At 56.4% G+C, this 27926-nt stretch overlaps 1 protein-coding gene across 1 annotated transcript in view; it reads left to right on the top strand.

Moving 5' to 3' along the window:
- SEC14L5 (SEC14 like lipid binding 5) overlaps nt 1-27712 on the top strand; it is a 39924-nt gene extending 12212 nt beyond the window's left edge. The window contains exons 3-16 of the mRNA XM_070566878.1: nt 3223-3372; nt 3834-3965; nt 6155-6283; nt 6885-7077; nt 10068-10180; nt 12165-12354; nt 14358-14446; nt 14542-14612; nt 15965-16136; nt 18953-19087; nt 20035-20169; nt 20571-20798; nt 21786-21964; nt 23912-27712. Coding sequence (XP_070422979.1) covers nt 3223-3372; nt 3834-3965; nt 6155-6283; nt 6885-7077; nt 10068-10180; nt 12165-12354; nt 14358-14446; nt 14542-14612; nt 15965-16136; nt 18953-19087; nt 20035-20169; nt 20571-20798; nt 21786-21964; nt 23912-24023 — 2028 coding nt within the window. The 3' untranslated portion in view covers nt 24024-27712. The remainder of the gene's footprint in view (nt 1-3222; nt 3373-3833; nt 3966-6154; nt 6284-6884; nt 7078-10067; nt 10181-12164; nt 12355-14357; nt 14447-14541; nt 14613-15964; nt 16137-18952; nt 19088-20034; nt 20170-20570; nt 20799-21785; nt 21965-23911) is intronic.
- Nucleotides 27713-27926: the final 214 nt, after the last annotated feature.

Here is a 27926-nt window from a genome sequence, read left to right as displayed (position 1 = left end):
TTTGAGAAGTCAGCAGGAGAACGGACACCATCACAAAGACGGAGGACGGTGGACTTTCTGAAGACGGAATCGACAGTCAGTCAATGTTTGGCCAAGACTAACCCTCTGCCTCCAACTCCAGTTAAAGCTCTTCGTAATGCAAACTCTCTCCTTTGCCTCGAAAAGCCCCTGACTTTTACTCCCTAGCGGGACACATTTTGGGTTTCTGCCTGAATCTCGGCTCCCCGAATTGCAATTCTTGAGACCCCAAATACACTACTTGCTTCCTCTCAGTTTATGCCTCTCACAAGGGCGATGTGACAAGTCAGTGCTCCGTGAACGTCAGTGACAACAGTGTCCGACGATAGACCTCACCACCCCAGGGACTCTCCACCGGCAGCCCTTGGACACTGGAGAGCTGGCCCTGGGCTGCACGCCTTAATTTGGGGTCCTTGCCTTCCAGATGGAACCTGAGCTCCAGGCGCACCCCGATGCCTGGGGTGGCTCCATGGCTGGAGCAGCCGCAGGCTGCCCGAGGAAGGCAGTGGCTCCCTTCACAGTCAGGGGAAGTCGTGCCCAAGCGCCCGCCTGCTGCTGACCAGCCCCCCCCCCGCCTTATCTGGGGGCTCCAGACGGGGCTCCTCTAACAGGAGGTTTGTTATGGCAGGAAGTCGGCCCGGTGAAGCCACTGCCGTTGGCTGGCATCGTGCGCTGAGCCCACGGCCTGTCATCCTCCTCCCTGGACACCTTTCTTGGTGCTATTTGGCCCTTTGGCCAATTTAGATTCTTTCTTTCTTTGCTTGTTCGCATTTCTCTCAGGCCCTAGTGGGTGAGGGCCCAAGAACTGAGATGGATGCAGGAACAAGGTCAGTGCTGCGGGAAGGCACGCAGTCGTCCTTCGCAGCCCAGGCCTTCCGCACGTCGCATGCAAGCAAGTACATGGTTAAAAGGTGCATTAAGTACCACCAGGAAAATGAGCAGGCTAAAAGGACAGAGCAGGTGGGAGGAGGCAGCCTTGCAGGGGAGAAGGAGGGGAGGATGTCCCGGGAAGAGGCACCAGCACGGATGATGAGTCCCTGAAGATTTGTGTCCCCTCAGCCTGGATCCGGGTCTCCTACCCCTGTGGGAAACCCCAGGAACTCAGGCCTCCCTCCCCCTTCACTGTCAAGTGAACCGATTAGTGTTCCAAGTAGAAGGAACAGCAGGTGCAAAGGCCCTGGGGCAGGAACAAGATTGGTGGGTGTTTCCTGTGACTGACCTAACCAAGTACCACAAACTGGCTTAAACAGCAGGAATTTTTTTATCTCACAATTCTGGAGGCTAGAAGTCTGAGATCGAGGTGTCGGCAGAGTTGGTTCCTTTGCAGGGCTGTTGGCGAGAATCCATTCCACGCCTCTTCTGGCGTCGCCCGTAATCCTTGGTGTCCCTTGGCTTGTAGAGGACTCACCCCGATCTGTGCCTCCACCTTCACATGGCCTTCTCCCCGTGTGCATGTCTGGGGTCAAACGCCAGTCATATTGCATCCGGGGCCCCACAACTCTAGGGTGACTTCATCTTCGTTAATTACATCTGCAGCGACCCTCTTTACAAATAAGGTCACACACAGAGGGACTGGAGGTTGGGACTTCCGCAGATGAATTTTGTTGGGGGTGGGGGGACACAGCTCAACCCCTGACAGAGTGTTCTAGAAACAGCAAGGCTGGCCTTGCTGGAGCAGAGGGCAGGAGGCTGGCTGGGAGGGAGCTGCTGGGACAGACCACCCAGGGCCTGGGGGGGCCACAGTAAGGAGTGTGCAGAACAAGGTGTGGCCACTGCCTGGCAGGAGTGGAAGGGCTGAGGGTGGAGAAAGGAGAAATTGTGACCACACAGCCCCAGAGGGCAATGCCTGGCTCTGGTTTCCGAGCTGCTCAGGAGAACAAGCCTGGCTGCTGAGCAAGGGGTTCCTGAGGGAGCGGGGGCTGGGCCGGCCTGGGATTCAAATCCAGGCTCACCATTTTGTGCTGTGTGACCTTGAGTAAGTCACTTAGCCTCTCTGGGCTCCAGTTTCCTTATTTGTGAAATGAGGATGCCATTCAGAAGATTAAATGGAGGAGCAGAGTCAAGGCTTGGTGCATGCTAACTGCTCTGCGACACAATCTGGCGACATCCTCACCGCCACCCCATTTTACAGATGAGGAAACGAAAGCTCAGAGAGGGCAAGGAACTTGCCCAAGGTCACCCAGTGAGAAAGTAGCAGAGACTTGGGAGTCCCACCGTGCACTCTCCCCTGGAGGACAAGGGCTCCTTATTATAACACTGGTGTGTTTGTACAAAGCAACCAGCCTCGACATATGGCAGGAGGCCGCCCTGTCCTCCTGACCCTGGCTGAGGACGCGCTGGGCTGGCCTTGCGGGGCCTGGGGTGACATCCAGGGCGCCCGGCACATTTCCATGTCCTCCTCGCCCCCTCCCCCACCCCTGCCCTCAGAGCGGCGTGGGTGCCGCCTCTCCTCTCGGTGCCGGGGGGCGGGGGGAGGCGTGTGTCCTCAGATGCCCGCGCTATTTTCGGAGCTCGGTTTGATCCTGATTCCGGCACGTGGGCCGTGACAGGCACTGGGGGCCGACCTCGCTGGAACAGCGTCAGCCACGGATGCTGGCACTGCCCCCGGCGGCCCAGACCCCGGCTCGGCCGGCCCCGGGCACAGCCTCCCATCCTCCCGTCCTCCCATCTGGATGCCTTTTCCTCCTTTTCCTGCCTAACCGCCCTGCCCGGATGGAGGGGCCTGGGCAGACAGCCCTGCCTCGTTCCCGACCCTCGGGACCAAGCGTTCGCAGTGTCACCGCTGGGTGTGATGCTAGCTGTGGGTTTTTGTAGACGCCCTTTATCAGGCTGGAAGAGCGCCCTTCTATTCCTAGATTGTTGAGTGTTTTTATCAGGAAGGAGTGTTGGATTTTGTTAAAATTTTTTCCCCCTGAAAGATGCCTTGTTTTAAAATGCCCCACTCTTCCTTCTGAGGGTGACAACTCGAATTTGTGATTTTCCCAGTCCTCGCTCACGCACTTCTGCACGTCCGCCTGCTTACAGCAGGTGTAGAAGTGATGGGCGTCTGGTCACCGTGCTGTCCGCGCCCCAATGCCTGTCTGCGCGCTCCACGCGGCCCACGAGGAGACAACAGCCCGGCTAGGGCGGGGCGGGCCGGGGGTCGTGCTGGGCTGGGTTGGGGGGGGGGGCCCTCGGCCAGGCTCACTGGCGCTCTGCCCCCAGGCCTACGAGAGGCGCTTCCCCACCTGCCCGGAGATCCCGGTGCTGCTGGGCAGCCAGGTGCTGCGCGAGGCCCGCAGCGCCGACGGCGCGGTGCACGTGGTGGAGCGGAGCTGCCGGCTGCGCGTGGAGGCCCCGCGGCTGCTGCGCAAGGTGGGCGCCTGGGGGGGGTGGGTGGCGGGGATCCGGGGGCCAGGGGGCGGGCCTAGGAGGTGGAGCTAGAGTGTGTGTGTGTGTCGGTGCCAGGAGGGGGGCTCAGGGGTGGAGGGCGGCGGGGTCTGGGTTGGTGGGCCCACCTGGGTCCAGGAGGCTGGGCTGGAACTGGGTGGTGTCGGGGTACTAGGACCAAGCAGGGGTCCTGGGCTCGGATGGAATCGGTGCTCCGGGCTGGGGTTGGTGGGCTGGCGGTGGGGCGGGAGTCGGGGGTCCTGCGGGCCAGGGGTGGGAGTGGGGCAGGGTCCGGGGATCCAGGCCTGGCTGGTAGGCAGGCGCTGGGGGGGGGGAGGGGCACTGGGGATGCCCAGGGTCTTGGGGTGGCCGGGCCGTCCCTAGGGATGTGCGTCACCCCGGCTCCCCTCTACGTCCTGCACGCCCCGCTGCCCCTGCCTTTGCAGATCGCCGGCGTGGAGCACGTAGTCTTCGTGCAGAGAAACGTGTTGAACTGGAGGGAAAGGACGCTCCTCATCGATGCGCATAACGAGACCTTCGCCAGCCGCGTGGTGGTCCGCGAGAACTGCAGCTACACGGTGAGACCCCGCCCCCCGGGGGGCTGGACCGTCCCTCCCGCCCAGGGCCTTGTGGGTAAGATGTAGGAGGACCCCTTACACCTGCAGTTCAGACACACACCTGATACTTAGTTTTCTTTTAGTTTAAGTCGTCTCAAATACTGCTTGGGACGTTCATACTAAGACGTTCTTTGTTTCTCTGAGTTCAGATGTGACTGGGCGTCTTGCATTTTATTGGCTAAACCTAGCAACTCTGCCTCTCCCTCCCCTCTCTCTCCTTCCTTCCTTCTTTCCTTCGTGAAGCTCTGCCTCAGTTTCTTCATCTGCAAAATGGGGTTGATGATCATTCCTACCACCCAGGGTATGGCGAGGATTAAGTGAATTATCCACACCTCTTAGTGCCTGGCACGTGCTGCGTCCTGTGTGTGTTACCTTTGAATATGAGTAATGATAATTATGGTTCTCCAGTACATACTGACTGAGCACCTACCATGTGCCGGGGACCCCGCTGAGTGCCGGGCACCCCGGGGTGGAACAGTCTGCCTGACTGTTGCACTCACAGAGCTTCCATTCGAGTGGGAGATGCAGATGAAAAAACCACAAATCAGTGTATACTTACAACTTTGTCACAGGTGCTAAGAAGGGATCCAGGAGATGGAGTCACCTGAAATCAAAGGAGGACACTGTCTTAGGTAACAGTGTCTTAGGGCGTCTCTGACACTGAAGCTGAGACCTGAAGGCTGAGAGAGCTGGGAACAGAGTTCTGAGGGAGGGAACAGCATGTGTGAAGACCCTGAGGTGGCTGAACCGGGTCTGAGAATGGGGGCCACAAGGTCCTGCTGACCCTGGGGGCTGGAGCGAGGAGTCTGGAGGCATTGGCTGGGAGGGAACCCAGCTCTGCCACTTTCTTGCTGAGTGACGTTGGGCAAGTTGCTTCCCCTCTCTGGGACACTGTTCCATATCTGTGAAACGGGGATGTCAGCAGCACCTGCCTCATCGGGTGCTGGCCCGAGTACATGGGGTCATGTCGGTAAAGCCCCTTGGCCTGTGCTAGGTCCTCATCATGATAACTCCAGTATAGCAACCACGGCCCATTAGAGATGTTTCTCGTGTGTCTTCGCCCAGCCCCACCAGGGGGGGACCTTGCCTTGCTCATCTATCTGGTCCCCAGCACTTAGCATGGTGCCTCGTATACAGCAGGCATCCAGTAAATGCCCATCACTTTTTCTTTCCACACCTCCACCCCTTGGGGCCTCCTGGGAACCAGGCCCGGGATGTTTACCTTGCATGTAGTTTTTTGTAAATCCCTTTTAGTGTAGTGTCTCTCAGATCGAGTTCCGCCAGCAGCTGCATCAGCATCACCACAGCTGCTGGTGAAATGCAGATTCCCGGGCCCCAGCCTGGACCTGTTCCGCCCAGGCACCTGCATAGTTAATGGACTCCCTGGAATGCTTCTGCTCATGGAAGTTTGAGCGTCACTAAGCTTGGGTCTGCCTAGTGGCTCTGTCAGCAAAGTTTGTCTTTCCTTCCATATGTATAAGTATTTATTTACAATAAATATATATTATTATATATAAATACCTAATATATAGTAAATATTTAAAAAATATATATCTAGAATGTATAGTATTTATGTATAATTATATATTCTATTAATGTTACATGTTATATTAAATATATGCATATTATTTATATACATCATTATATGCATACAGTATCTTTTTTTTTTTTGAGGAAGATTAGCTCTGAGCTAACATCTGCTGCCAATCCTCCTCTTTTTGCTGAGGAAGACTGGCCCTGAGCTAACATCCGTGCCCATCTTCCTCTACTTTATATGTGGGACGCCTACCACAGCATGGCTTGACAAGTGGTGGCATGTCCCCACGGGATCCGAACTGGCGAACCCTGCGCTGCCAAAGTGGAACGTGTGACCTTAACTGCTGCGCCACTGGGCCAGCCCCTACATATAATCTCTAAGGGACAGGAGCGCAGGGGTCAACCCCATTTCTCCTTGGAAGGAGCTCTGCTCTCTAACAATTAGCCTTTGTTCCCTCGCAGGGCCCCTTGGTACCACTGCCCCCTCGGGTGTGGCCGGGTGTGATGTGCTGTCCACTGCAGGCTCTGGCCGGGCCCAGGTCACAAGAGAGCCCCGGGGGAGGGCAGGACGTCCCCCACCCTGAGCCCATCTCGTTGCCCCTGCTGGCTCTCAGGTCCACCCCGAGAACGAAGACTGGACATGCTTTGAGCAGTCGGCCTCGCTCGACATCCGCTCCTTCTTTGGGTTTGAGAGCGCCTTGGAGAAGATCGCCATGAAGCAGTACACGGCCAACGTCAAGAGGGTGAGGGGCCGGCTCTGTCGGTCACGGAGGGGAAGGCGCACAAGCCTCAGAGCCCACTGGGCCCGGTTCAAGCCCCCTGACACCCCGTGTGACGTCGGCCTCAGTCTCTCCCTGTAGACCGAGGGCTCTAACGATGAGCATGTCACGTGAGATAATGGATGGAGAGCACCTGCCCTTCATGGGGGCCCCGTAATCCTTCTCTTGATGCTCCCGGGCTTGTGTGGTGATCTCTCTGGGCAGAGGAGGGACGTCGTGTGGTGCTTCTTTCTGTTTAAAGATCTCAGACCCATCCTTGAGTAGAGGCCTGTTCGTGTAGTGAAGCAGGCGACATTAATTTTGATCACATCTTTTATCCCACGTGCTGTCAGTATAGAGCTTCTCCATGAGCTGCGTTATGTTCTTTGTTTCGTACTAAGTCTTGGAAGTCGCTGTCTGTTTGACACTCGCACACGTCTCCATTCAGACCGGCCACATGTCAGCTGTTCGGCAGCCACGAGTCAGGGCTGGGACTGGAGCCGGGGCGGGGGGACGCCCAGGCTGGCATGGTTACCCCGCTGTCCTGCCCCGGCGCTGATGTGACACGGGTCTCCCTGTCTTCCAGGGGAAGGAGGTGATCGAGCATTACCTGCACGAGCTCGTCTCCCAGGGCATCTCTCACATCCCCCGGTGGACACCTGCCCCCGTCCGAGAGGAGGACGGTCGTGCCCAGGCTGGGCCCAGGGATCCCGGCTCCCTGGAGGTTGGTGGGCCCAGCAACCCCCCCACCCCCGCTCCGGAGACGGTCGGTCTGGACGGTAGGTCGCTGCGGCGGAGGCTGGCCTGGTCTGCGCCCTCGGGGCCCCCGCAGTCCTAGGAAGGCTGCATCGGGTCCGCTGGCTCCGTGGGGGGAGAGTTGCTGCAGGTCCCTTGGGGACGGGCATGGTCCTGGGAGGACTCGGCTTCCTCCCTCTCTACACTCGGGCCGAGAGCCGGAACTGGTTTATTTCTAGCTCAGGAATTGACCTGCTCTGGTGCCTCGGGGCTGCCCTTTCCTCTGGTTTTATTACTATTTTTAATGATATGAGTAATGCATGATCATGGCAGGAAAAAAAAATCAAACTGCTGGGAAGATGTGAAGTGGGAACTCAGACTCTTTCTTCTCCCTAGAGGCAGCAGTGGTCTTGTGTTTATATTTCCTGAAACTGTCCGGGCACGTATACGTACATAACACGTATGTGCACACTTATGTACATATGTGTGTACACACGTGTATAACTTACATTGAACGACTGAGAGCCTGTCGTACATCCTGATATTTTGCTTTTATTCACTTACTAATGTTGCTTGAACAGCTTTCTCTGTCGGTGTGTGTGTCTGACTACTTGGCAGTATTTCGTGGTGTGGTTGCTCTGTAACTTTTTATTTTTTATTTTGCTGAGGAAGATTCGCCCTAAGCTAACATCTGTGCCAATATTCCTCTATTTTGTTTGTGGGCCGCTGCCACAGCATGGCCACTGACGAGTGGGGTAGTTTCGTGCCCAGGAACTGAACCTGGGCTGCCAAAGTGGAGCATGCTGAACTTACCCACCAGGCCACGGGTCTGGCCCCTCCATAACTTTTTTATTAATAAACTTTTATTGATTATCCATCATTTTTAATTAGTTTATTTAGCTAGTCCCCTATTAAGGAATGTTTAGGTTGTTTCATTTTTTTTTAAATACAAAGAATGTGTTACATCTTTGTACTTAGGTTTTTAAAAAATATTTCTATGAGTATATATGTAGCATACAGTTTTAAAAGTGGAATTGCTGGGTCAATGGTTATATGCCACTAAAATTTTGGTAGATTTACCCATTAGGCCTGCAAAGAGGTTGTCCTAATCAATGTTCCCCCAAAAGGGTGTGGCTGTGTCTGTTCCTGACTTTACCCTGGCTCCCCACGACATTCTTATTAAACATTTCAAACTTTGGAAAGGCAAAGAGTGACCACTGGGAGATGAGCGATCACGTCTTTCCTTAGGAGTGAGGTCAAGTACTATTTTTTCATATTTAGTGACTCTTTTCCTTTGTGAATCCCTGTTCTTATTCTTTGTCCATTTTTCTGTTTACCCATCTATTTCTTATTGGTTTGTGAGAGCTCTTTGCATATTAAGGCAATGAGCCCTTTGGCATATTTCAGACTTATACTGACATGGAAAACGTTCATGATATGCTATTAGAGAAAAAAAAACCTAGGATACAAAACTGCACGTACCCCATGAATTCGGTTTTAACCATGTGTACTTGCACTCACAATGATTCAGTATTCCCTTTGGGGTCACTGAAGTGTAAGGGTTTGCCCAACTTGGAGATATGCCATGTAACCAAAAATACATCGGGGACAGGGTTTAGGGAGAACAAAATTCATTTGTTCAACAAATATTTATTCTGCACCCACTGTGTGTACTAGCTGGCTACTGTTTTATGTGCACTTTAAAATAGTAAAAAAATTAAAACTTCTTCTGCCTCTTCCTGTGCACACACTCGGCGGGTCATGCCCTGTGCCTCATTTTGCACCAGGCCTTTCCTTCCTTCTCCGTCTGGGCTGTCCAACAGCAGGGCTGGTACTCAGGATGGCTGGCGGGAGGCACAGTCATGCCCCTTCCTCTCGGTTCTGAATCACTGAGCCTTTGTGCTCGGAAGGAGAAAGGGGCCTTCAGAACCGCCTGGAGGCCGGAAGGATACTGGTCTCTCCTGCCTCCCTCGTGGTCTCTCCCTCCTCCCCTCCTCGCCCCTTCCCTGTCTTCAGCATCTCCCCTTCTGACCACTCAGAGCTGTTGCAGCGTCTGGACAGTCCTCCCACAGCATTCCTCCAGCCTCTGTTTACCCAGATGCCTCCTGGCACAGTTCCCGTGACCACCAGCCCTGGGCTTTTTTTTTTTTTTTGAGGGAACCACTGGGTCTTGCTGCTGGATGTGCAGACATTTCATCCGCTTTCTTATTGTGCCATCTGCACACAAGGGATGGGCTATGCCCATGGGGGCTGTTTTTTGTGGAACGTCTCCACCCACTGCCCAGAGGCCCCACCTTGCCAGCACCGGCCCCCTGCGACAGCTAAGAGTGGGCAGCAGGACCCCAGGTTGGAGCCTAGTCTCTAAATGGCGGCGCATGCTGACCCCAGACAGCCACATTGTGTGAGAGGGCATTGAAGGGTGGGAGCGATCCGTGCAGCTCCCGGGCTGTATTTTGGGTCCGGGCTCTATCTCCCAAAAGCCTCACACCTCACGAGGAGACTGGGGAGGCGGGAGGGCAAGAGGAGCTGGTATTTACTGGCCACCTCCTCTGTGCTGGGCACACAGCATGCATTTACTTGCTTGAGTTACTTAACCTGTCCCGGCCTCAGTTCTGTCTTCTCTAAAGTGGGAACAGTAGGGACGTCCGCCTCACAGGGGTGTTGGTAGGACTCACAGAGACCAAGCCTGTCAGTGGACGTGAGCTCATATTGCTAATAATCTTCAGAGGGGGGACAGCTCCAGAGGGCACAAATTATCTTGATTTCCGAGGGTGAGCGGGGGACAGATCACCTGCCACAGTGAATCCAGGCTTGCCCCAGCACAAGATTTCAGAACCACCTTAGAAACAGGTTGGAAAGAAAGACCAGAGGACGTGGCGCCCACGCAGATGCTGTTTTGGTGAAAGGGCCACTGTGTCACTTGGAAGTCCGTCTCAGATCCGAGGCAGCCAGGAAGGCAAGGGTTCCAGAAAGGTGGACCACGTGGTGAAGAGAGGCGGCATCTCTTGTCCTGCACGCCCTTCCTCTCCTCCAGGGGACAAGCTGGACGCGGACTACATCGAGAGGCGCCTGGGCCACCTCACGCCTGTGCAGGAGAGCTGCCTGATCCAGCTTCGCCAGTGGCTGCAGGAGAACCACAAAGGCAAGGTGGGTGCTGGGCTGGGGCTAGAGGAGCAGATACACGTTGAGTGATGGCTGCCAGCCTCCGGCGCTGGGGGAGGGGGCTGAGGAGATAGGTTTGTGTAATTAGCAACGCTGGTTACCTCCCTTTGATTCTTCTCTGTCTCATGTAGACACGACACCTGCTGTGTGTCCGGCTGCCTGCAGGGTGCTCGTCCTCGCACTGCTGACATTTGAGGCCGTCCTGTCCTGACATTTATTGTGGGGGCCGTCCTGTGCTCTGTAGGGTCGAACAGCCTCCCCAGCCTCCACCCGCTAGATGCCAGGAGCTCTTCTCCTGCAATCGTGACAACCAAAAATGGCTCCAGACATCGCAACTGTCCCCTGGGGGGGCACAGTCACCCCCAGTTGAGAACCACCCCTGTACACCCACGTTCACAAAACCATGTATCCTGTTCTTTTCTAAGAGATTTAAAGACTCGCGGGGGTTGATTTTAGGCAGCATGTGGATTTTGCCTTTAGACTCTAAGCCCCACAACAGGAACGGCCACCGTGCACGGAGGGTCCCAAGCACGGACCTGACCGTCGGCTCTGTTGAATACGAGCGTGCAGCTTAGTCGTGAGTTGCTTGCTCTTCCTCCCCAGGCCCCCTCCCTGCGTTGGGGGCAGACGAGGGGGGCAGTGATGTGACCTGCCTGCTCCTGGATCCTCGTCAGTAAGATGGGGTGACGTTAGCATACACCTGCTAGCGCCCATTCCAAGGGATGATGGATGAGAAGTGCTTAGAGCGAGCCTGGCTCAGAAGAGCACTCCGCAAAGGGGAGCCTTTCTGGGGGCTGGCTCTCCCTTGACTGTTGATTTTTGCCTGACGGAAGGAAGGGGAGTTGGCGCGGTCCAAGCCTGTAATCGCAGCGTGTTCACTAGACTCTTGGGGTTAAAGGTGGTAGGAATGCAGCCTGAATCAACAAAGCAAAAAAATGAGGGGGAGATTTATTGGCTCCTACAACAACCTGTTAAGAGGGTGTGTTGGTTTCCTAGAGCTGTTGAAACAAAATGCTGCAAACCATGTGGCTTAAAACAACAGAACCTTATTCTCACACTGGAGGCCGGAATCTGCAGTGAGGGTGTCCGCAGGGCTGGGTCCTCCCGGACGGAGGCTCTGAGGGAGGGTCCCTCCCATGCCTCTCTCCTCGCTTCTGGCGGCTCCTGGCAGTCCTTGGCTTGTGGACGCATCACTCCAGTCTCCGCCTCCGTCTTCACACGGCCTCCTTCCCTCTGTCTGTTCTGTGTCTGTGTCCACATTTCCTCTTCTAATAAGGACGCCAGACGTTGGAGTCGGGCCCACCCGGATCCAGTATGACCTCATCTTAACTAATTACCTCTGCAAAGACCCTGCTTGCAAATGAGGTTGCATTGTGACGTTCTGGGTGGGCATGAATTTTGGGGGGACACCATCCAGCCCAGCACAGGGGGCCGTGCAGCCTGTCTCAGGGATGTCCTGAACGAGGACTTAAATGCTGTCGGGAGCCCTTAGCTCTCGTGTCTGTTATTTCGGCTTCGTTCCCGCAGACACAGTGTCTTGTTGAGCTTGGAGCTGGGGCTGCCACCCCTCGGCCCCCGCAGAGAAAGGGGCTCCTGTCTCTTTCTTCTGATTTAAAACTGTCTCAGTGCTCCGATGGGCCCGGCGTGGTTGTGTCCACCCCCGACGCCTTGGGAGTGGAGTTCTGTGATTGGCTGCGCCGACTGAAACCACGATTGCAGTGGGGGACTCTGGTGCGGGGGAGACGGTTCCCTAAAAGAAAAGAGATGCTGTTGCCAGCGTGAGGATGGAGGAAGGTTGGCGGCCAAAACTCACAGATACTACAGTCCCCCCTTTGACTGTGTTGTGGGTGAGCGTGTGGTCCTTTTCCCAGCCAAACATTTTGCAGATAAGACAGGAGACTCATTCTCCACGATTTTACCTGCCGCGTTAGGGAATACCACGCCATGCGCTTTCTCCTTCTTCTCTCAGATCCCCAAAGACCAGCACATCCTTCGGTTCCTGCGGGCTCGTGACTTCCACCTGGACAAGGCCCGGGAGATGCTGTGTCAGTCCTTGAGCTGGCGGAAGCAGCACCAGGTGGATCTTCTTTGCCAGACCTGGCGGCCCCCCGCCGTCCTGGAGGAGTTCTATGCGGGCGGCTGGCACTACCAGGACGTAGGTGCGTTGCTTTACCTGTGTCGTGTACAGTGCACCCTTCGGTCATGGCCGAATGCCGCTTTTCATGCTAGCATCTTATTTTCCTTTTGATCCTTCCGGGCATCTGGAAATGCCTTTGAGATGACAACCTAGCCATGAAGAAGGCAGAGCTGGAATAGACTTGTGGGTCTGAGGCGAGACATTTCTCCGTGGGGCTGGGTTAGCCTACCAATACTTTTGTTTTCTTTTTTTTCGGTGAGGAAGAGTCACTCTGAGCTAACATCCGTTGCCAATCTTCCTCTTTTTTTTTTTTTTTTTTGGTTGAGGAAGATTAGCCCTGAGCCAGCCTTCCTCCACTTTGTACGTGCATGCCTCCAAAACATGGCTGAGGAGTGGAGTAGGTCTGCGCCCAGGGTTCCGAACAGGCAAACCCAGACCTCTGAAGTGGAGCACGAGCAACTTTAACCACCGTGCCACGGGGCCGGCCCCGAACCCACCATTACTGTTGATCTTTGGGATCCTACACATAACGGCTACATGAATACTGCATTTGTGTCCTGGGGCTGCCATCGCAAATGACCACAAACGGGCTGGCTTAAAGCAACGGGAATTTATTCTCTCACTGTTCTGGGGCTAGAAGTCCAAAATCAAGGTGTCAGCAGGGCCGTGCTCCCTCTGAAGGCTGCAGGGGAGAGCGCTTCCTGCCTTTTCCAGCCTCTGGTGGCCCCAGGGGTTCCTTGGCTTGTGGCCGTGTCACCCCAATCTCTCCCGCGTATCTCTCTGTCTCCCTAAAAACCCCCAGGTCATTGGATGTAGGACCCACACTGATGCAGTGCGATTTTGTCTCGAGTTACATCTGCAAAGACCCTTTTTCCAAGTAAGGTCACATTCAGAGGTTCTGGGTGGACATGAAATTTTGGGGACACTCTTCAACCCACTACAAATACCGTCTCTGGATTTTTTAGTAAACTGCCATTGAAGCCAGTGCCCATTATGCTTTTCAATGTCCTTTATGTAAAAATTCATCTATATTGATTAAGGCCAGTGCCTGACTCTCCCGAAGGACTGGTTGGCACCCTTTCTGTTAGTATACCCTCGATCCTCATTTTCGTGGATGCATATTTGTGAATTTGCCTACTCACCAACATTTATTTTTAACCCCAAAATCAATACTCAGGGCACCTTCGGGGTCACTCACGGATGTGGGCAGAGTGGTGGAAACTCTGAGTCACCCGACCTGCGTGCCCCCATCTGACTGAACAAGCCATCCCCCATCTCTCATCCTGTAAACCAGTGTCCTTGTTGCCGTCTCTTTAGCGCCACATTTTTTGGGGTGATTTTGCTCTTAAAAATGGCCCCCCAGCAAAGTCCAGAAGCACTCTCTAGCATTCCTAAGCTCGAGAAGGCCATGATGTGACTCACGGAGAAAATATGTGAGTTAGAAAAGCCCCATTGAGGGGCTGGCCCAGTGGTGCAGCGGTTAAGTTCACACGTTCCGCTTCGGCGGCCTGGAGTTCGCTGGTTCGGATCCCGGGTGTGGACATGGCACCGCTTGGTAAGCCATGCTGTGGCAGGCATCCCACATATAAAGTAGAGGGAGATGGGCACGGATCTTAGCTCAGGGCCAGTCTTCCTCAGCAAAAAGAGGATTGTCAGCAAATGTTAGCTCAGGGCTAATCTTCCTCAAAAAAAAAAAAAAAAAACCAGAAAAGAAAAACCCCATTCAGGTATGAGTTGTGCTGCTGGCCATGAGTTCAATGTTAAGGAATTGACAATATATATGAAATAAAGTGTCTTTGAATAGAAACACACACAAAATCAGGTTATGTATTGATGGGGTGACAAACACGTTAGGACCAGAGGCACGCAGACCCTAACCCCGTATTTCCCCTAGAAGCCGTGGTTCCGTATTCGAGGTGACTTTACAGAACGTCACTACCTTGAATAACAAGAATCAGCTCTCTTAGGGTATCGTTCTTTCTGTTTCCTTCTTGGTCCTCTCTTTGCCTGGCCCCGCCCACCAAGACGGCCGCCCCCTGTACATCCTGCGTCTGGGCCACATGGACACCAAAGGCTTGATGAAGGCCGTGGGGGAGGAGGCGCTGCTGTGGCACGTGAGTGGCCACGTCCCCACCTCCGGGAGGTCCTGTGGCTGCCGGCGGCCGGAGCCGCCACATGCAGGTGTTCCAGCACATTCTCTGCCTTCCAGGTTCTCTCTGTCAACGAGGAAGGACAGAAGAGGTGTGAAGGGAACACGAAACAGTTTGGCCGTCCCATCAGGCAAGAACCCAGCCGGGAACACATTCCCCCGAAATAGCAAACACAGCCGAGGTCCGCTGAGCGTGGACGCCGTGCCAGGCACTTCCCAGCAATGTCCTCACTTAATTCTTACAATGCTCCCGTGAGGCAGGGACTGATAGCGTCTTGGTTCTTTATGGGGGGGAAATAGGCTCAGAGGATCAATGCTCGTCCGGGGTCGCTAAGTGGGCAGGTGGTCGAGCTGGGACTTGACTCTGTTCCTGTCCGGCTTCTGCTCGAGGACTTTATCTGCCGGGCTGTAACTCAGCCTCCTGGACTCGGGACCAGGTGTCCCAGCTCAGGTTCCACCTTGACTCCGTCTCCCGGGCGGGTGGACTTGCAGGTGTCACGGCACCTCCAGTAACCCACCGTCCCTCTCTGACTTGCCCCGACTTCTCTTCCTGAACTGAGTTTCCCGCTTAACCTTTCTGAGCTGCAGCGTCCTCGTCTGTAAAGCAGGACTAACAGCCCTCGTCCTCGGGGGTCTTTCTGCATGATCAAAGACACAACTGTGACGAGGTGATGCAAACGCACACGTAGCACTAGGCGGGTGGCAGGTCTTCTTCGAAGCAGCTTGATTCCCATCGTCCTTATTTCAGCCCTGGGAGGGAGGGGCGGGCAGGACCTGCTGCTGAAGCGTTTTATCCTGAAATATCCTCATCTTGGTGAAAATGAACGTTTTTTGCTGTTTGGAGCTCTCCTAAGGGCATGTATGTTGGGGTAGCAGTGGCGAATTGAGCAGCCAGGGTCCTGGCCGGAAGTGGAATTCACCCTAGATAGCTCAGATGACAGGGTGTCACAAAGGAATGCCTTGCAGAGGTGCGGGTGGGGTGAAGAGAACAGAGCCAGGACGCAGAGGCTCCCAGGGACTATCCGCTGCAGGAAAATAGTTATTTTCCAAATGAGTTAGTACTGATGAAACAGAGGCACAGAGAGGTTAAGTAACTTGGCCAAGGTCACACACTGAGCAGCAGAGCTGGGATCTGAACCCGGGCCGTCTGGCTCTGGAGTGTGTACTCATGGCACTTGTGTTCTCTCTATTTATCTGTCAGCATCTTTTCAACATTGCTGGTAATAGCTGGCTTTTCTTGAGCACGTGCTATGTGCTGTCCTTGCAGAGAGCTTTACGTATATCATCTCCCTGCCACGTGGCCTCCCGTGGGGACAGGATCCACGAGAGTGTCCAGGGGCCCCTGCCCCTTCTGCTCCCGCCCCTGCCTTTCTGAGTCTTTCTGTCCATCCCTGTCTGTCGGCCCCGGGGTCCCTGAGGAGGGTGTCGGAGGCCCCGGGAGGTGGCAGAACGAGGTGGAGCAAGGGGCCCGTCTCTGCCGCAGCTCCTGGACCTGCCTGGTGGACCTGGAGGGTCTCAACATGCGGCACCTGTGGCGGCCGGGGGTGAAGGCCCTGCTGCAGATGATCGAGGTGGTCGAGGCCAACTACCCCGAGACCCTGGGCCGGCTGCTCATCGTGCGCGCCCCCCGTGTCTTCCCTGTGCTCTGGACGCTGGTAAGAGCGGGAACCTGCACCAGGCCCCCCCCCGTGCCCCACGGAGGCCGAGATGGGGCTTCCCTCTGTGAGCTGCCCACTTGTCCCTTCTCATTTCTTCTAAATAATAGCTTTAAGGTATGACTCATTTCCCATAAAGTTCACCCTTTTAAAGTGTAGTTTTTAGTATATTCACAGAGTCGTGCAACCGTCACCACCATCCAATTCCAGAACATTTGGATCACCCCAAAAAGGAAACCCCGTACCCCTCAGCAGTCACTCTGCATTCCTCCCCCGGCCCCTGGCAGCCGTTACTCTACTTCCCGTCTCTATGGATTTGCCTGTTCTAGATATTTCCTGTAAATGCAATCACAGGACTTGAAGCTTTTGGTGTCTGATTTCTCTCACTGAGCACAGTGATTTTGGGTTCATCCATGTTGCAGTGGGAATCCGTCCTTCATTCCTTTTTATGGCTGAATAATATTCCATCATTTCACGTATCCATCGCCCAGCTTTGTGGACACGAGAGTCATACTCAGGATTGGGCGGTGACCCTGGGGCTCCAGTGAGCTGGTTCCGAGCTGCGTTGGGACCGGTCTATAGGAATTTAAAAACTTTTTGCTCCACGACCCACAGTAAGAAATAAGCTTTATGTTGCAACCCGGCATGTGTGTGGGTACAGACACACACACACACACACACAAATAGTCTAGGCCACTGACGTGTGGTCCCCAGGCCAGTGCTGCGGGTCAGGCCTCTCTCAGCCCTGCAGACTCAGCGGCAGCATCTGACCGAGCGCCCCCAGGGATCCAGGGCCCAGGAAACTGAGCAGTCACGCTGTCAGTAGTGGATCAATCAGGATCGAGATTCCAGAGTTGAGAGTTAAGTGGATGCAGTGTTTTAGTAAGCACCTACTATGTGCCGGGTACCTTTCCAGGCCCTGGGCATTCGGGGTGAACAGGCCAGCCACCGTCTCCCCCACTGTCATCGGGGGGAGAGAGAGCAGACAGCCCCCCACCAGTAAAAGTGTCACAGTTCCCTGTGACGAGGGCGTGAGGACCTTCAGGGTCCTTGGAGAGACTAAGCCAGGCAGAGGGTGACTCGGGGGTGATTTAGGTTGGGGAAGGTCCCCTTGAGGAGGTGACAAGTGGCTGAGACCTCAGGAAGGAGCGGGAGTCGAGCAGGGAAGTGCAGGAGGAGGACAACCCGCACAGCACGGCCAGGGCCTGGAGGTGCCTGACGCCCTGGAGGAACTGGGAAACCAGTGCAGGGGGCTGGAGCGAGGAGGAGCCAGAGGCCGCGGCCCCGGGGGAGGCTGGGAAGATGCTCAGGGTCCGGCGCTGATGGGACCTTGTCCCGGGGCAGCAGGGAGCCACGGGCGGGTTGTCAGCAGAAGAGGATGTGAGCCGACTTCCGAGGCGGAAAGTTCTCTGGCTTCTGTGGCTACATCAAGGGGCTGGGGAGCAGGAGCTTGGGGGATGGGGTGGGGACAAGCAGGACCTGCTACTGCAGCTTTTTACCCCAAAATATCCTGATCTTTGTGAAAATTAAGTTCCTTCGCTGTATAGAGCTCTCCTAAGATGGTGTGCATTGGGTGGGGGTGGGAGCCGATCAGCTGGGGTCCTGGCCGGACGCGGGATTCACCCAAATGGCTCAGACGGGGTGTGACATGAATGGACTCCTTGCAGAGGTGTGAGCAGATGGAGAGGCTGTCAGGGACTAGCCGTTAGTAAGCGCAGACCACCCCAGGGCAGGAGGGACCAGAGGAGTATGGCCTTGCTGGTGTAGCCCCCTGAGAGCTGGAATGGGGGCGGGTGGCGGGGCTGCCCGTGCGAGCTGTGCCTTCTGGGCGGCACTGAGGTGGGCAGGGAGTGGCGAGAAATACCCTGGCCACTCTCTGTTGCCACCTCCCGTCTCCTGCTGCTGCCCTCCCATTGGCCACACCAGGTGGACACCAGCAGCATGGAGCAGGGGACCACTGTGGGCCCAGGGTGGGGGCTGAAGGATTCCCAGTTCCTGACCCATGTTTGGCCTGTGGCATTCCCCGCTGGATTGGCTTGTGCCCTGCCATGCTAAAGGCCTCAGTCCTTCCTTCCTTCCCCAACTACGTATTGAGTCAGACAGCACGCCAGCATCAGGGGTGCCATGAAAAACAGATCAACAAGCAGCTTAGAGCTTGGCATTAAAATAACTTTCCATCTGTAACAAACAAAACATGGACTAGGGGCTGGCCCAGTGGTGTAGTGGTTAAGTTCATGCATTCTGCATTGGTAGCCCAGGGTTCGTGGGTTTGGATCTGGGGTGTGGACGTGCAGGCCACTCATCAAGCCATGCTGTGGCAGCGTCCCATATATAAAATAAAGGAAGATTGGCACAGATGTTAACTCAGCGACAATCTTCTCTATCAAAAAAAAAAGAGATCTTTCTGTACAATGGAAGATAACTCAGCCATGAAAAGGAATGAAGCACTGACCCCTGCTACAACACTGATGAACCTTGAAAACATTGTAAGTGAAAGAAGCCAGACACGAAAGACCACGTGTCATAGTATCCCATTTCTATGAAATATCCAGAATAGGCAAATCTATAGGGACAGAAAGCAGATTGGTGGTTTCCGGCGGCTGCGGGAGAGGGGGAGGCGAATGACCGCTAATGGGTACCGGGTTTCGTTTTGGGGTGATGGAAATGTCTCGGAATTACGTGGAGGGGATGGTTTCACAACATGGTGAATGAACTAAAAGCCACTGATCGTCCACTTTGAAACGGTTCATTCTACGTTATGCGAATTAGACCTCAATAGAAAGAGCTTCCGTCTCGCCTCCTCTCCCTCACTTCAGATCAGCCCCTTCATCAACGAGAACACCAGGCAGAAGTTCCTCATCTACAGCGGCAGCAACTACCAGGGCCCGGGCGGCCTGGTGGACTACCTGGAGGAGGAAGTCATCCCCGACTTCCTGGGCGGGGAGTGCCTGGTGAGGCCCAGCCGGGCGCCTGGGCTCTGGAACGGGGACTGCCTGTGGATGCCGGGGTGGGGCTGGGAGGGGGGACCGTCTGTGAAGGCCGGGGTGGGGCTGGGGGCGCCCTTGGTGGGTGACCTGGGCGGGGTTGGGAGGTCCACCCGTGCATGGTTGGGGCAGGGATGCCGGGCGGAAGGAGGCTGGAGCGGGCAGGCCGTCGTGTGTGGTGCGAGCTCGTACCTGGGGGGTCCTGTGGCTCCTTGGGGGCAGCGCTTGTTTTAGAAGCTGCCCCAAGGAGAGACGACTTCTCTCTGCAGGAGGGACCTTACCTTGGTTCTTTCAAACTTAGTGAGCAAGAGGGAAGTTTCTGGAAGCCCAGGGACCAGGCCAGTCAAATGCTTACCCCTCCGTGGTCCCCATCCAAGACGTTGCCGGCAGCAGTAAGCGTTCACCTGCTGGCTTTGCTTGCTCTGCTGCAGGAGGCGGGGTCTGGAACGTCCCTGTGTCCTGCACCCGGGAGCTGGTACCCAAAGGATGTTTCCTAGGAATTTTGCCAGGCTTGCCCATTCTCTCCAGTTGTTGTGATACATAAACATGTCTTATGCATGGTTTGTATTTAGTAAATGGGCCTGCAGGGGAGTCCGGGGTCTCAGTCCGGGGTGTCTGAGAGTGACTTATTGAAGGACAGTGACAGTGACCTCACTCTGTTGATATTAGTATTTTTGCAAATGAAACGAGGGGGCAAAATTCATCGTTTGACTCAGCCACTTTCTGCTGTGTGATCTCTGGCAAGTGGCCTGACCTCTCTGAACCTCCATCTTCCTCCTCTGTGAAATGGGAGGAATAATAGTTCCTACTGCATTGGTGGTTGTGGGGGTTAAATGGGGTCACAGAGCACCCTTCTGTGGGTCAGCGGGGCCTGGCTGGGCCCTGACCTGCCGCCTTTGTCTTTTGTTTCCCAGTGTAATGTCCCTGAAGGAGGACTGGTCCCCAAGTCCCTCTATCTGACGGATGAGGCACAGGAGCACGCGGACCAGCTGCGGCAGTGGAGAGACACCTACCAGTCGGCCAGCGTGCTCCGCGGGGCCCCCCATGAGGTGCTGGGGTCCTGGGAGGGCCGGCTGGGCTGGGTGCTGTCTTAGGTCAGTGTCCCCCGAAGCAGAGCCTGAAGCAAGGGTTCTTGTGGCAATGATTTGTTGAAGGCGAGCTCTCGGGGCCCTGCAGGATGGGCTGGGTCTCATACCCTCACATCAGCAGGTCGTTGGCTGTGGGTCACCCCCCACAGCAGGGTGGAACCTCCCAGGTGTGGCACAGAGCGGGGGTCCCTTTGCCCAGAGCAGTTCTTGGACCCGGGCCTGAGCAGCCATCCGCCCTGCAGTGGGGAACGGAGACCCCGGGGGGCACCCACAGCACCTCCTGCCGCCGATGTCTCCATCCCAGCTCCCCGTCCCGCCGGGACTCCAGACTGGATTCTCAGACCTCGCCTGTCCCCTCGCAGGTCGAGGTGGAGATTCTGGAGGGGGAGTCGGTCATCACCTGGGACTTCGACATCCTACGAGGGGACGTGGTGTTCAGCCTGTACTACACCAAGCGAGCAGCCAGGCCGGGCCCCCGGGAGCCGGGAGCCAGGGCCGGCGGGCAGCTGACGGACAAAGGCTGGGTCCTGGGCTCAGAGTACAGCCGCGTGGAGGCTCCCCTCGTCTGCCGGGAAGGGGAGAGCATCCAGGTTTGCGTTCTTGGGTTCATTTATTCATTCATCACGCAGGGCTGAGCATCTCCCGTGTGCCACGGTTCTGGGGGCACAGCAGTGGACAGACTGGATCTGGTCCTTGGCCTCAGGGACCGTACGGGACAGTGGGGGAGAAGGATCCTGGCAGATCCAGGAGCCTGGGGAACCCCAGGACCCCAGCCTCAGAATGCCCTGGGACTCTTGTAAAGATGCAGGTTGCCAGGCGGGCTCGCTCAGGCGCTCTGGGCAGGGGGCCTGGAGTCCGCGTCCCTTGCCCTCCCCAGCTGCTTTCTGGTGCGCACTCAAGTGTCAGAAGGCACGCAACAGAGAAGCTGTGGGGCTGGGAACAGGACTCGGCCGTGTCACTGGAACATGAGCCGCCCCTGGCGACCCCACGTTCTCCACGAGGCAGTGTTTGCAGGTCAAACATCACCGACCCCAAACACACGCTCACACGCACACACACACTAACACTCACACGTGCACTGGCGAGCACTGCAGGTCTCACGGACAGTTCCGTGGGAGTGAGCAGAGGGCCGTCTTGCACATGGCACACCGGCATCTCCCCCCCGGGACCCCCCTGAACATCCCAGCCCTTCCCTGCAGTTGCTCTTCCTGTAACAGCTAACGCCCCCTTTCTCGCTGCCCCTCGGCCCTCGACACACGCCCGCCGCCTGCCAGCTCCCTGCCCAGATGCCTCTCCACCTGCCTCCATCTGCAGAGTCTGCTCAGCAGAACGAAACTCAACAAAATCCAGGCGTTTAACCAGACCATGCCTCTGTTGTCCCGCAAACCCCAACCCCAGGCCTCCACTGCCCCAGACCCAGAGCGGGGCCCTCAGCGGCCAGGGCTGTGGGGTAGCAGTGGAGGGGGACAAGGATGACTCCGGGAGGCCCCTAGAGGGAGGAGTTGCTGGTGGAGTGGTTTAGCGGGCACTCGCTCCCCAGGAGGACCGGGGCCTCAGGCCTGGCTGCTGTGTCTCAGGGCTCCCATGTGACCCGGTGGCCCGGAGTCTACTTGCTCCAGTGGCAAATGCACGGCCCCCCCAGCCACGTGGCCTGCAGCCTCCCGGGCATGGAGGACGTCTTGACGGCTCTGCACAGCCCCGGCGCCAGGTGCAAACTACTCTACTACTACGAGGTGCTGGCTTCCGAAGACTTCAGGTACGAGAGGCCGGGAGAGGACCTGGCACCAGGGACCCCCGGACTCCCCTCCAGGCCAGGCCCGGGCCCTGAGGTCCCTCCTAGAATTCCATAAAACAGAGTTTGGACTCTTCTAGAACATTCTAGAATAGTGCCTCACAGACAACTCTCCCCAAGTGTTGCTTTCAGAGAGACAGGGCAGTGTAGTGGTTAAGACCTCTGGCACTTCCTGGTTGCTGTGTGACCTTGGGCAAGTCACTTCCCCTCTCTGAGCCTCAGGATCCCCCTCTGTTAATTGGGGTCCACTGGAGCCCCTACGTCGTGGGGTCATCAGGAGGATGAGATGGTTGGGGGAAGCCTGCCCTTCCGCTGGGCACACTGTAAGCGCTTGACGGCAGAAATGCAGCAGAGGGTGAGGAGCTGGACAGGCAATTTCTTCCAGACCTCAAGTTTTATCTTTTAGAAATGAATGTGATTTCGCATCCTGCTTCGTGACGTACTATGTTGGTTTCCTTCTAAAAATAACACTTTAAGTTCTTTACCACCATGTAAAATTGAGGTTCCAGGAGGGTGTCACATCTGGACCCACGTCAGGGATCCTGGGGGCCCGTGCAGGCCAGCACTAGAAATACGGGGCCAGCATCTTTACTCCAAAGAGAGACCCGCAGAGTGTCGGGGGGCTGGCATCCCCTCTTTGGGAAGCAGCCTGTTTTTGGGGGAGAGAGACTAAGGCAGAGGGACCCAGAGCTGTGGACGTGGGCATCGGGGGGCGGCTGCCTCTGGGAGGAAGGGTGGAGGCTGGCGATGGGCCGGATGCTGCTTGCCGCTCTGTCTGGCCGCGTCAGTGTGGGGAATCCTGCCGCCCTGCCCTGCAACAGCCTCACGAGAGGACCAGTTCGAGGGCTGTGGCCTGGCCGCCCTCAGTGGGCAGGTGCTGGGCTGGGCCCTGGGGGGGAACTGGACGGACACGGTCTGCCATCATGGAGCCACAGAACCACAGCTGTGTCATCAGGAGCAGTGATGGAGGCCGTGGGGGTATGTCCAGCCTGGGGTCCCTGCCTGAGGTCACACAGCCAGGAGGTGCTGGCGATATTCACACAGGGCGCTGTCAGAGCCCAGAACGCGGGGCCCGGCACAGGGCGGTGGGGGGTGTGGAGATGGTGTCTGGGAGGTGATGTGGGAGTTGAGACCTAGGTGGTGTGCGCCCAGGTCACCTGGGGGTCTCTTAGAAAGGCAGACTGTCTCCAGCCCTGGGGCCGCCGAGCGTCTGCCCCTGTAACGGGCTCCCGGCGCTGCTGGGGTTCCAGCCACACTCTGAGTGGCCAGGCCCTAAAGCTACACGGTCCAACCCAGGACACTGGCCACGTGAGGCCATTTCAACCTGGCAATTACAATTAAATAAAAGTGAAGATTCAGTTCCTCAGTGCACCAGCCACGTTTCCCGCACTCGGTAGCTCTGCGTGGCCCATGGCTGCTGCGTCCTACGATGTGGACCTAGAACATGTCTGTCATCACAGAGGGGTCCCCGGAACGGTGCAGCTCTGAAGTTTGCAGTGGGGGCTGACTAGACAGAGCAGGCAGGAGAGAAAGAGGCTTCTGACGGCAGGTGCAGACATGCAAAGGTCCCACGCAGGGGAGGCGGGTGCCAGAGGAGCTGACAGGGGCTGGGGGATGAGGCTGGAGATGGGGCGCCCTCTGCGCTGGGCTCGGCCCCCAGGTCGGGGAGGCCCCTGAATGGTTTGCGGCAGGCTGGGCTCTGTGCTTGGGGTTTGGGGGTGCAGGAAATGGCTTCACTTCTCATCGTGGCTTCACTTGCTTTTGCCCCTGCGCCCTGGGGCAGTTCCCCTCCCTAGGGACGGAGCCCTGGGGCCTCGTGTGCAGCATCAGCAGATTTTCTGCTGCTCCGTGTGGGCCCCGGGGCTGTGTCGGACCAGAAGGTGACGCGTGTGTGGCGCCCTTCTTCCCCAGGGGCTCCATGTCCAGCCTGGCGTCCTGCACCAGCCGCTTCTCCCAGCTCAGCGCCGCCACCTCCTCCTCCTCGTCGGGCCAGTCTCACAGCGGCTCCCTGGTCTCCAGATAGCCGGGACCAAGCCCTGTGGGCAGCCCGCTTGCCTCCCGCGCCTGCAGATACCCAGAACCAGAGGCCGGCTTGCCGCGGGGACTGGGACCACATGGCTGCAGCCTGGTCCGGACGCTGCCAAAGTCGGGGTGTCTGGAGCCGACGGCAATGATCCAGCTTGTGGACTCTTGAGGTTGCAAGGACAGGGCCATCTGCTTTAGGGGTGGACCGACCACCTTCTGGTCTTCCAGATCAGGGGGCTCAGGGATGTCACCAGCTCAGCGCCTCCTCCACCTCTGGCTCTGCTGTCCCTGGGGTGGCCTCCTTCTCAGGTGCCTTTGCCACACAGGGGACCCCATCACCATTAGGCTCCCTCCCACCCTTCCCCAAGCTTGGCTAGAAGGAAACGTCTCTCCCCCAAAGTTCCATCCAACATTCCAGGATTGAGTCTATCAGCCTGCTTGGGTCCCGCTCCATCCCTGAACCAGTCAAGGTTGCTAGGGGAACTGGAGAACAGTGATTAGCCAATCGTGGTTGCCAGGCGAACGGAGAACACTGATTGGCCAACAGGGCCCTGTGTTCAGTCTGGACCAGTCACTGTGCAGGGATGGGGATGCAGTAATTGGCCAGCCTGGATCACGTGCTTGTTCCTGGAGCCAATCTCCTGGTCTGAAAAGCACAAGGGAGGTGCCTCTAGGAATACTGGGGTCCCCCCAGAAGAAGGGGGAAAGGAGGCTGGGCAGGCAGAAATGATCCATGCTCAGCATGGCATCTGATCCCATAGGGATGCCCTGTGTCCCAGCATGTGCACGGTGAGTAGTTATATCACCTATAGGCTCCGCTTTCTGTGGGGAGCAGCCCATCCTGGACTTGAAATCCATTTTCCCAGTGCTTGGCTGCAAAGGCCCAGGATTTCTGCTAAGTTCCAGGCAGCAATATGGTAGTTCTGACTGTCTTTATACTCTGTGGAGGTCGCTGTCTCTCCTGGGAGCTGTTTAATTATGTCTTCTTGTGGTTGTAAGTCACAGAGACCCACACAAAAGGCTAACCTTTCATGGGCACATGTAACTGGCCAGTTCAGGAGGGCTTACTTCAGGTAAGGCTGGATCCAGGATCTCAACATGGCATCAGGACTCCCCTGTGGGGCGGGGGCTGTGACTTTGTTGTGTCTGCTGTGGGGCAAATTGACCCCTGGCACGAGCTACAATATTGACAGACTTTTCCCAGGTTCCTGCATCAGAGAATCTTGGGTCTCCTTGGCGTCTGAGGACATTTTTCCTTTTCTTTTCTGGGCCTCCAAAAAGGCAACAGGCTAGAGGTCACCCCCTGGCAGCCCACAGTCTGATCTGGCCTGCCTTTAGTGTTTTTGCTTTTTGCCTATACAGGGATTTAAAACTTGGGGCATTTCACACAGAAATCAGGATTTCTGGTTTCCCTTAGGCATTTGGGAGTGTTGGCACAACGGGCCTCTATTGCTGCATAAAGGCAACACAGCTGTGGCGCTGGATGGGGCCACCGCAGTCCCCACTCCTCTCTGTGGACCCACACATAGCCTGCCCCCTTCACTCACACTATCTGCCTGGGCGGGTGGGACCTCACTGAAATGGCAGCCTGGGGGCAAGCTGGGGCTCGGAGGCTCAGTGTCACTCTTATCTTGGTGCCTTGTTTGTATTGAGGGTCATCTCTGGCCGGCACCCACAGTTGCTGGGCCCTGCCCAAGGGGTGGGGCAGGTGGCCTCTGTGCAGGCTCGGCGTGCTGGGGCAAGGACAGCAAGGACTTCCTTCCGCACAACCTCATCCCCACCCTGGAGCAGAGGGAAGGGCCATCCTCTCTGCAAGGAGCCAGCCTCGTCCGCCTTCTGCTGGTTTTCTGCTTACTTCTCAGGTATAGGAGCAAAATCCAGAACTCCGCGTCCCGTGTCCAGGTGTCTGTGCACCATGGGAGGGAGAGAGAGAGGTGGGGGAGACTGGAGATGTTCTCAAAACTGATTGCTCCCCTGTCACCAGGCATTTATCGCTGAGAGCAGTTTGCGATATTTTCAACTATCTTTCGATGAATTTCTAGCTTGCCTCTAAAAACTAGGTGTCATCCTAGAAGCACTTTGGGGTAAGCTGCCCCGGCGCCCCCCGCACATTTATTGTCTAGGACTAGCACCCAGAGAAGGATGGAGAAGCCTTTCCTTTTCATGGGGTGATAAGTGCCTTTTCACAACTGGATTCCAGAGAACAGTGTCTGCTGTCAGCAGTCCAGCCTTCACAGTGGGGACGAGGAGCCTCAGCCCTCTCTGCTCTCCCCCGTGAGCCCTCTCTCCCTCTCCCTCTGTAGAAACCCAGCTCAAACTGGCTTGAGCAGCAAAAGGAATTCCCTGGCTCCTGTAACTGGGTTGGCTGAGGGTGGGGCTTACTCCAGGGATGGCTGGATCCAGGAGCCCAGTGTCCCCAGGCTCACATGCTCATCCTTTCAGCCTCACCCAGGCCTCTTGGCTCTGCATCTCCTCTCACACTGGTCTCATCCTCTCCCCCACCTGGTGGGAAAGGTGACTGGCCTACCGCCTGGCCTACACCCACAGGGCTCACGATCTCTAAGGCTGAGAGAGACACTCTTTCTGTCTCAGATCCCACAGAAGGCTCTGAGTGGCCTGGGAAAATTCCTGTGCTTGCTCCTGTGGATGCCCAAGGGGCTGGGGGCCTTGAGATCGACATTCCCTCCAGAAGCGACAGTGGGATTGGGGGGCGCAGTTGCCCAAGCACAAGAGAAGCTGGGCCACAAAAGCAGTAGATGGCCAGGGTGGTGTCTGTACAGCTCTCCTCCCATGCTGGAGGTCTCTGGGGCCCACCATGGAGCATCATCAATCAACAGGCGGTCCTTACCTTCGGGGGGCTTGGAATTACAAATCCAAGGAGAGGCTGCTGAGCCCTTGGCTTCTGAATTTCCCCGGACCCCAGGGTTCCCTGGCTTGGCTTCTTTCTCCATCTTGTTCATTAACCTGCTGTGGCCAGGACAGAAACAGCCACTAGCAGAAGGACCCTGCCTAGGCACTGGGTTTAGGAGACTGGGTCTTAAAATTCAGCCAGGGTGGGCTCCAAACCCCAGCCGTCTTTTCGCTAGCTGTGTGACCTCCAGCAGGTGACTTAACCTCTGTGCCTCAGTTTCCCCGTCTGTAAAATGGGGATAGCAGTGCCTACCTCATTCGCTGGGCTGTAGGGGGAAGAAGTGAGAGGGGCTGTAGAGGCCGCAGCTCGGCGTCTCGCACATAGAGCACTCGATCAAAGTCAGCAGTTATTCTGGTTATTTATGGCTTCTCACCCAAAGACTGCAGGCTCCCCAAGGACGCCCGTTGCTGTTTCTCCAGAAGGCTCACCCCATGCACGCGGAGCGGAGTGGGTGTCGGGATAATTCCCTGGGACTTTCCCTTTCGGAAACTGCTTGTGTTTTGGGGGCAAATCCGCTCCCCTGGAAGAGTGTCATTCCCAGGGGCGTCTGCTCAACTGGCCGGAGCGCCTTCTGCCCGTCGGCAGACAGAAGCGGGGTTTGAGACTCTGTCACCCCCCTGCAGCCTCTGGGGTCTCTCCCCCATCAAATGAATGGTTCAGTGAAACAGTGTGATTCCTCCCCTCACGGTCTGTTTCAGCCAGCAAAACACGCTGTCTCTTGTTGACCTGATCGTTTGCTCCACCCAGAGGCATTAAAGGTGTTCGATTTGGCTGTACCTCTGTCTACTTCCTAAAACCCTGGGGGTTTCCGGGGCTGGCTCAAGAATCGCTCAGCTGTTGTTTCTAAGACTCAGGAGCCGTCTGGGGGGGGGGGGCACTGTCACCCTCAAGGGGTTGCACGTTGGTTCCTGGGGGAGAGAGGGCGCCCAAAATACATCACATTCCCTATATATAAAGCATGTAACACTGTGTTGGTTTCCTAGGGCCATA

This window comes from Equus przewalskii, chromosome 12 (genome assembly GCF_037783145.1).
Source record: "Equus przewalskii isolate Varuska chromosome 12, EquPr2, whole genome shotgun sequence".
In the NCBI taxonomy this organism is placed as follows: Eukaryota; Metazoa; Chordata; class Mammalia; order Perissodactyla; family Equidae; genus Equus; species Equus przewalskii.
This window is presented reverse-complemented; position numbering and strand designations above follow the sequence as displayed.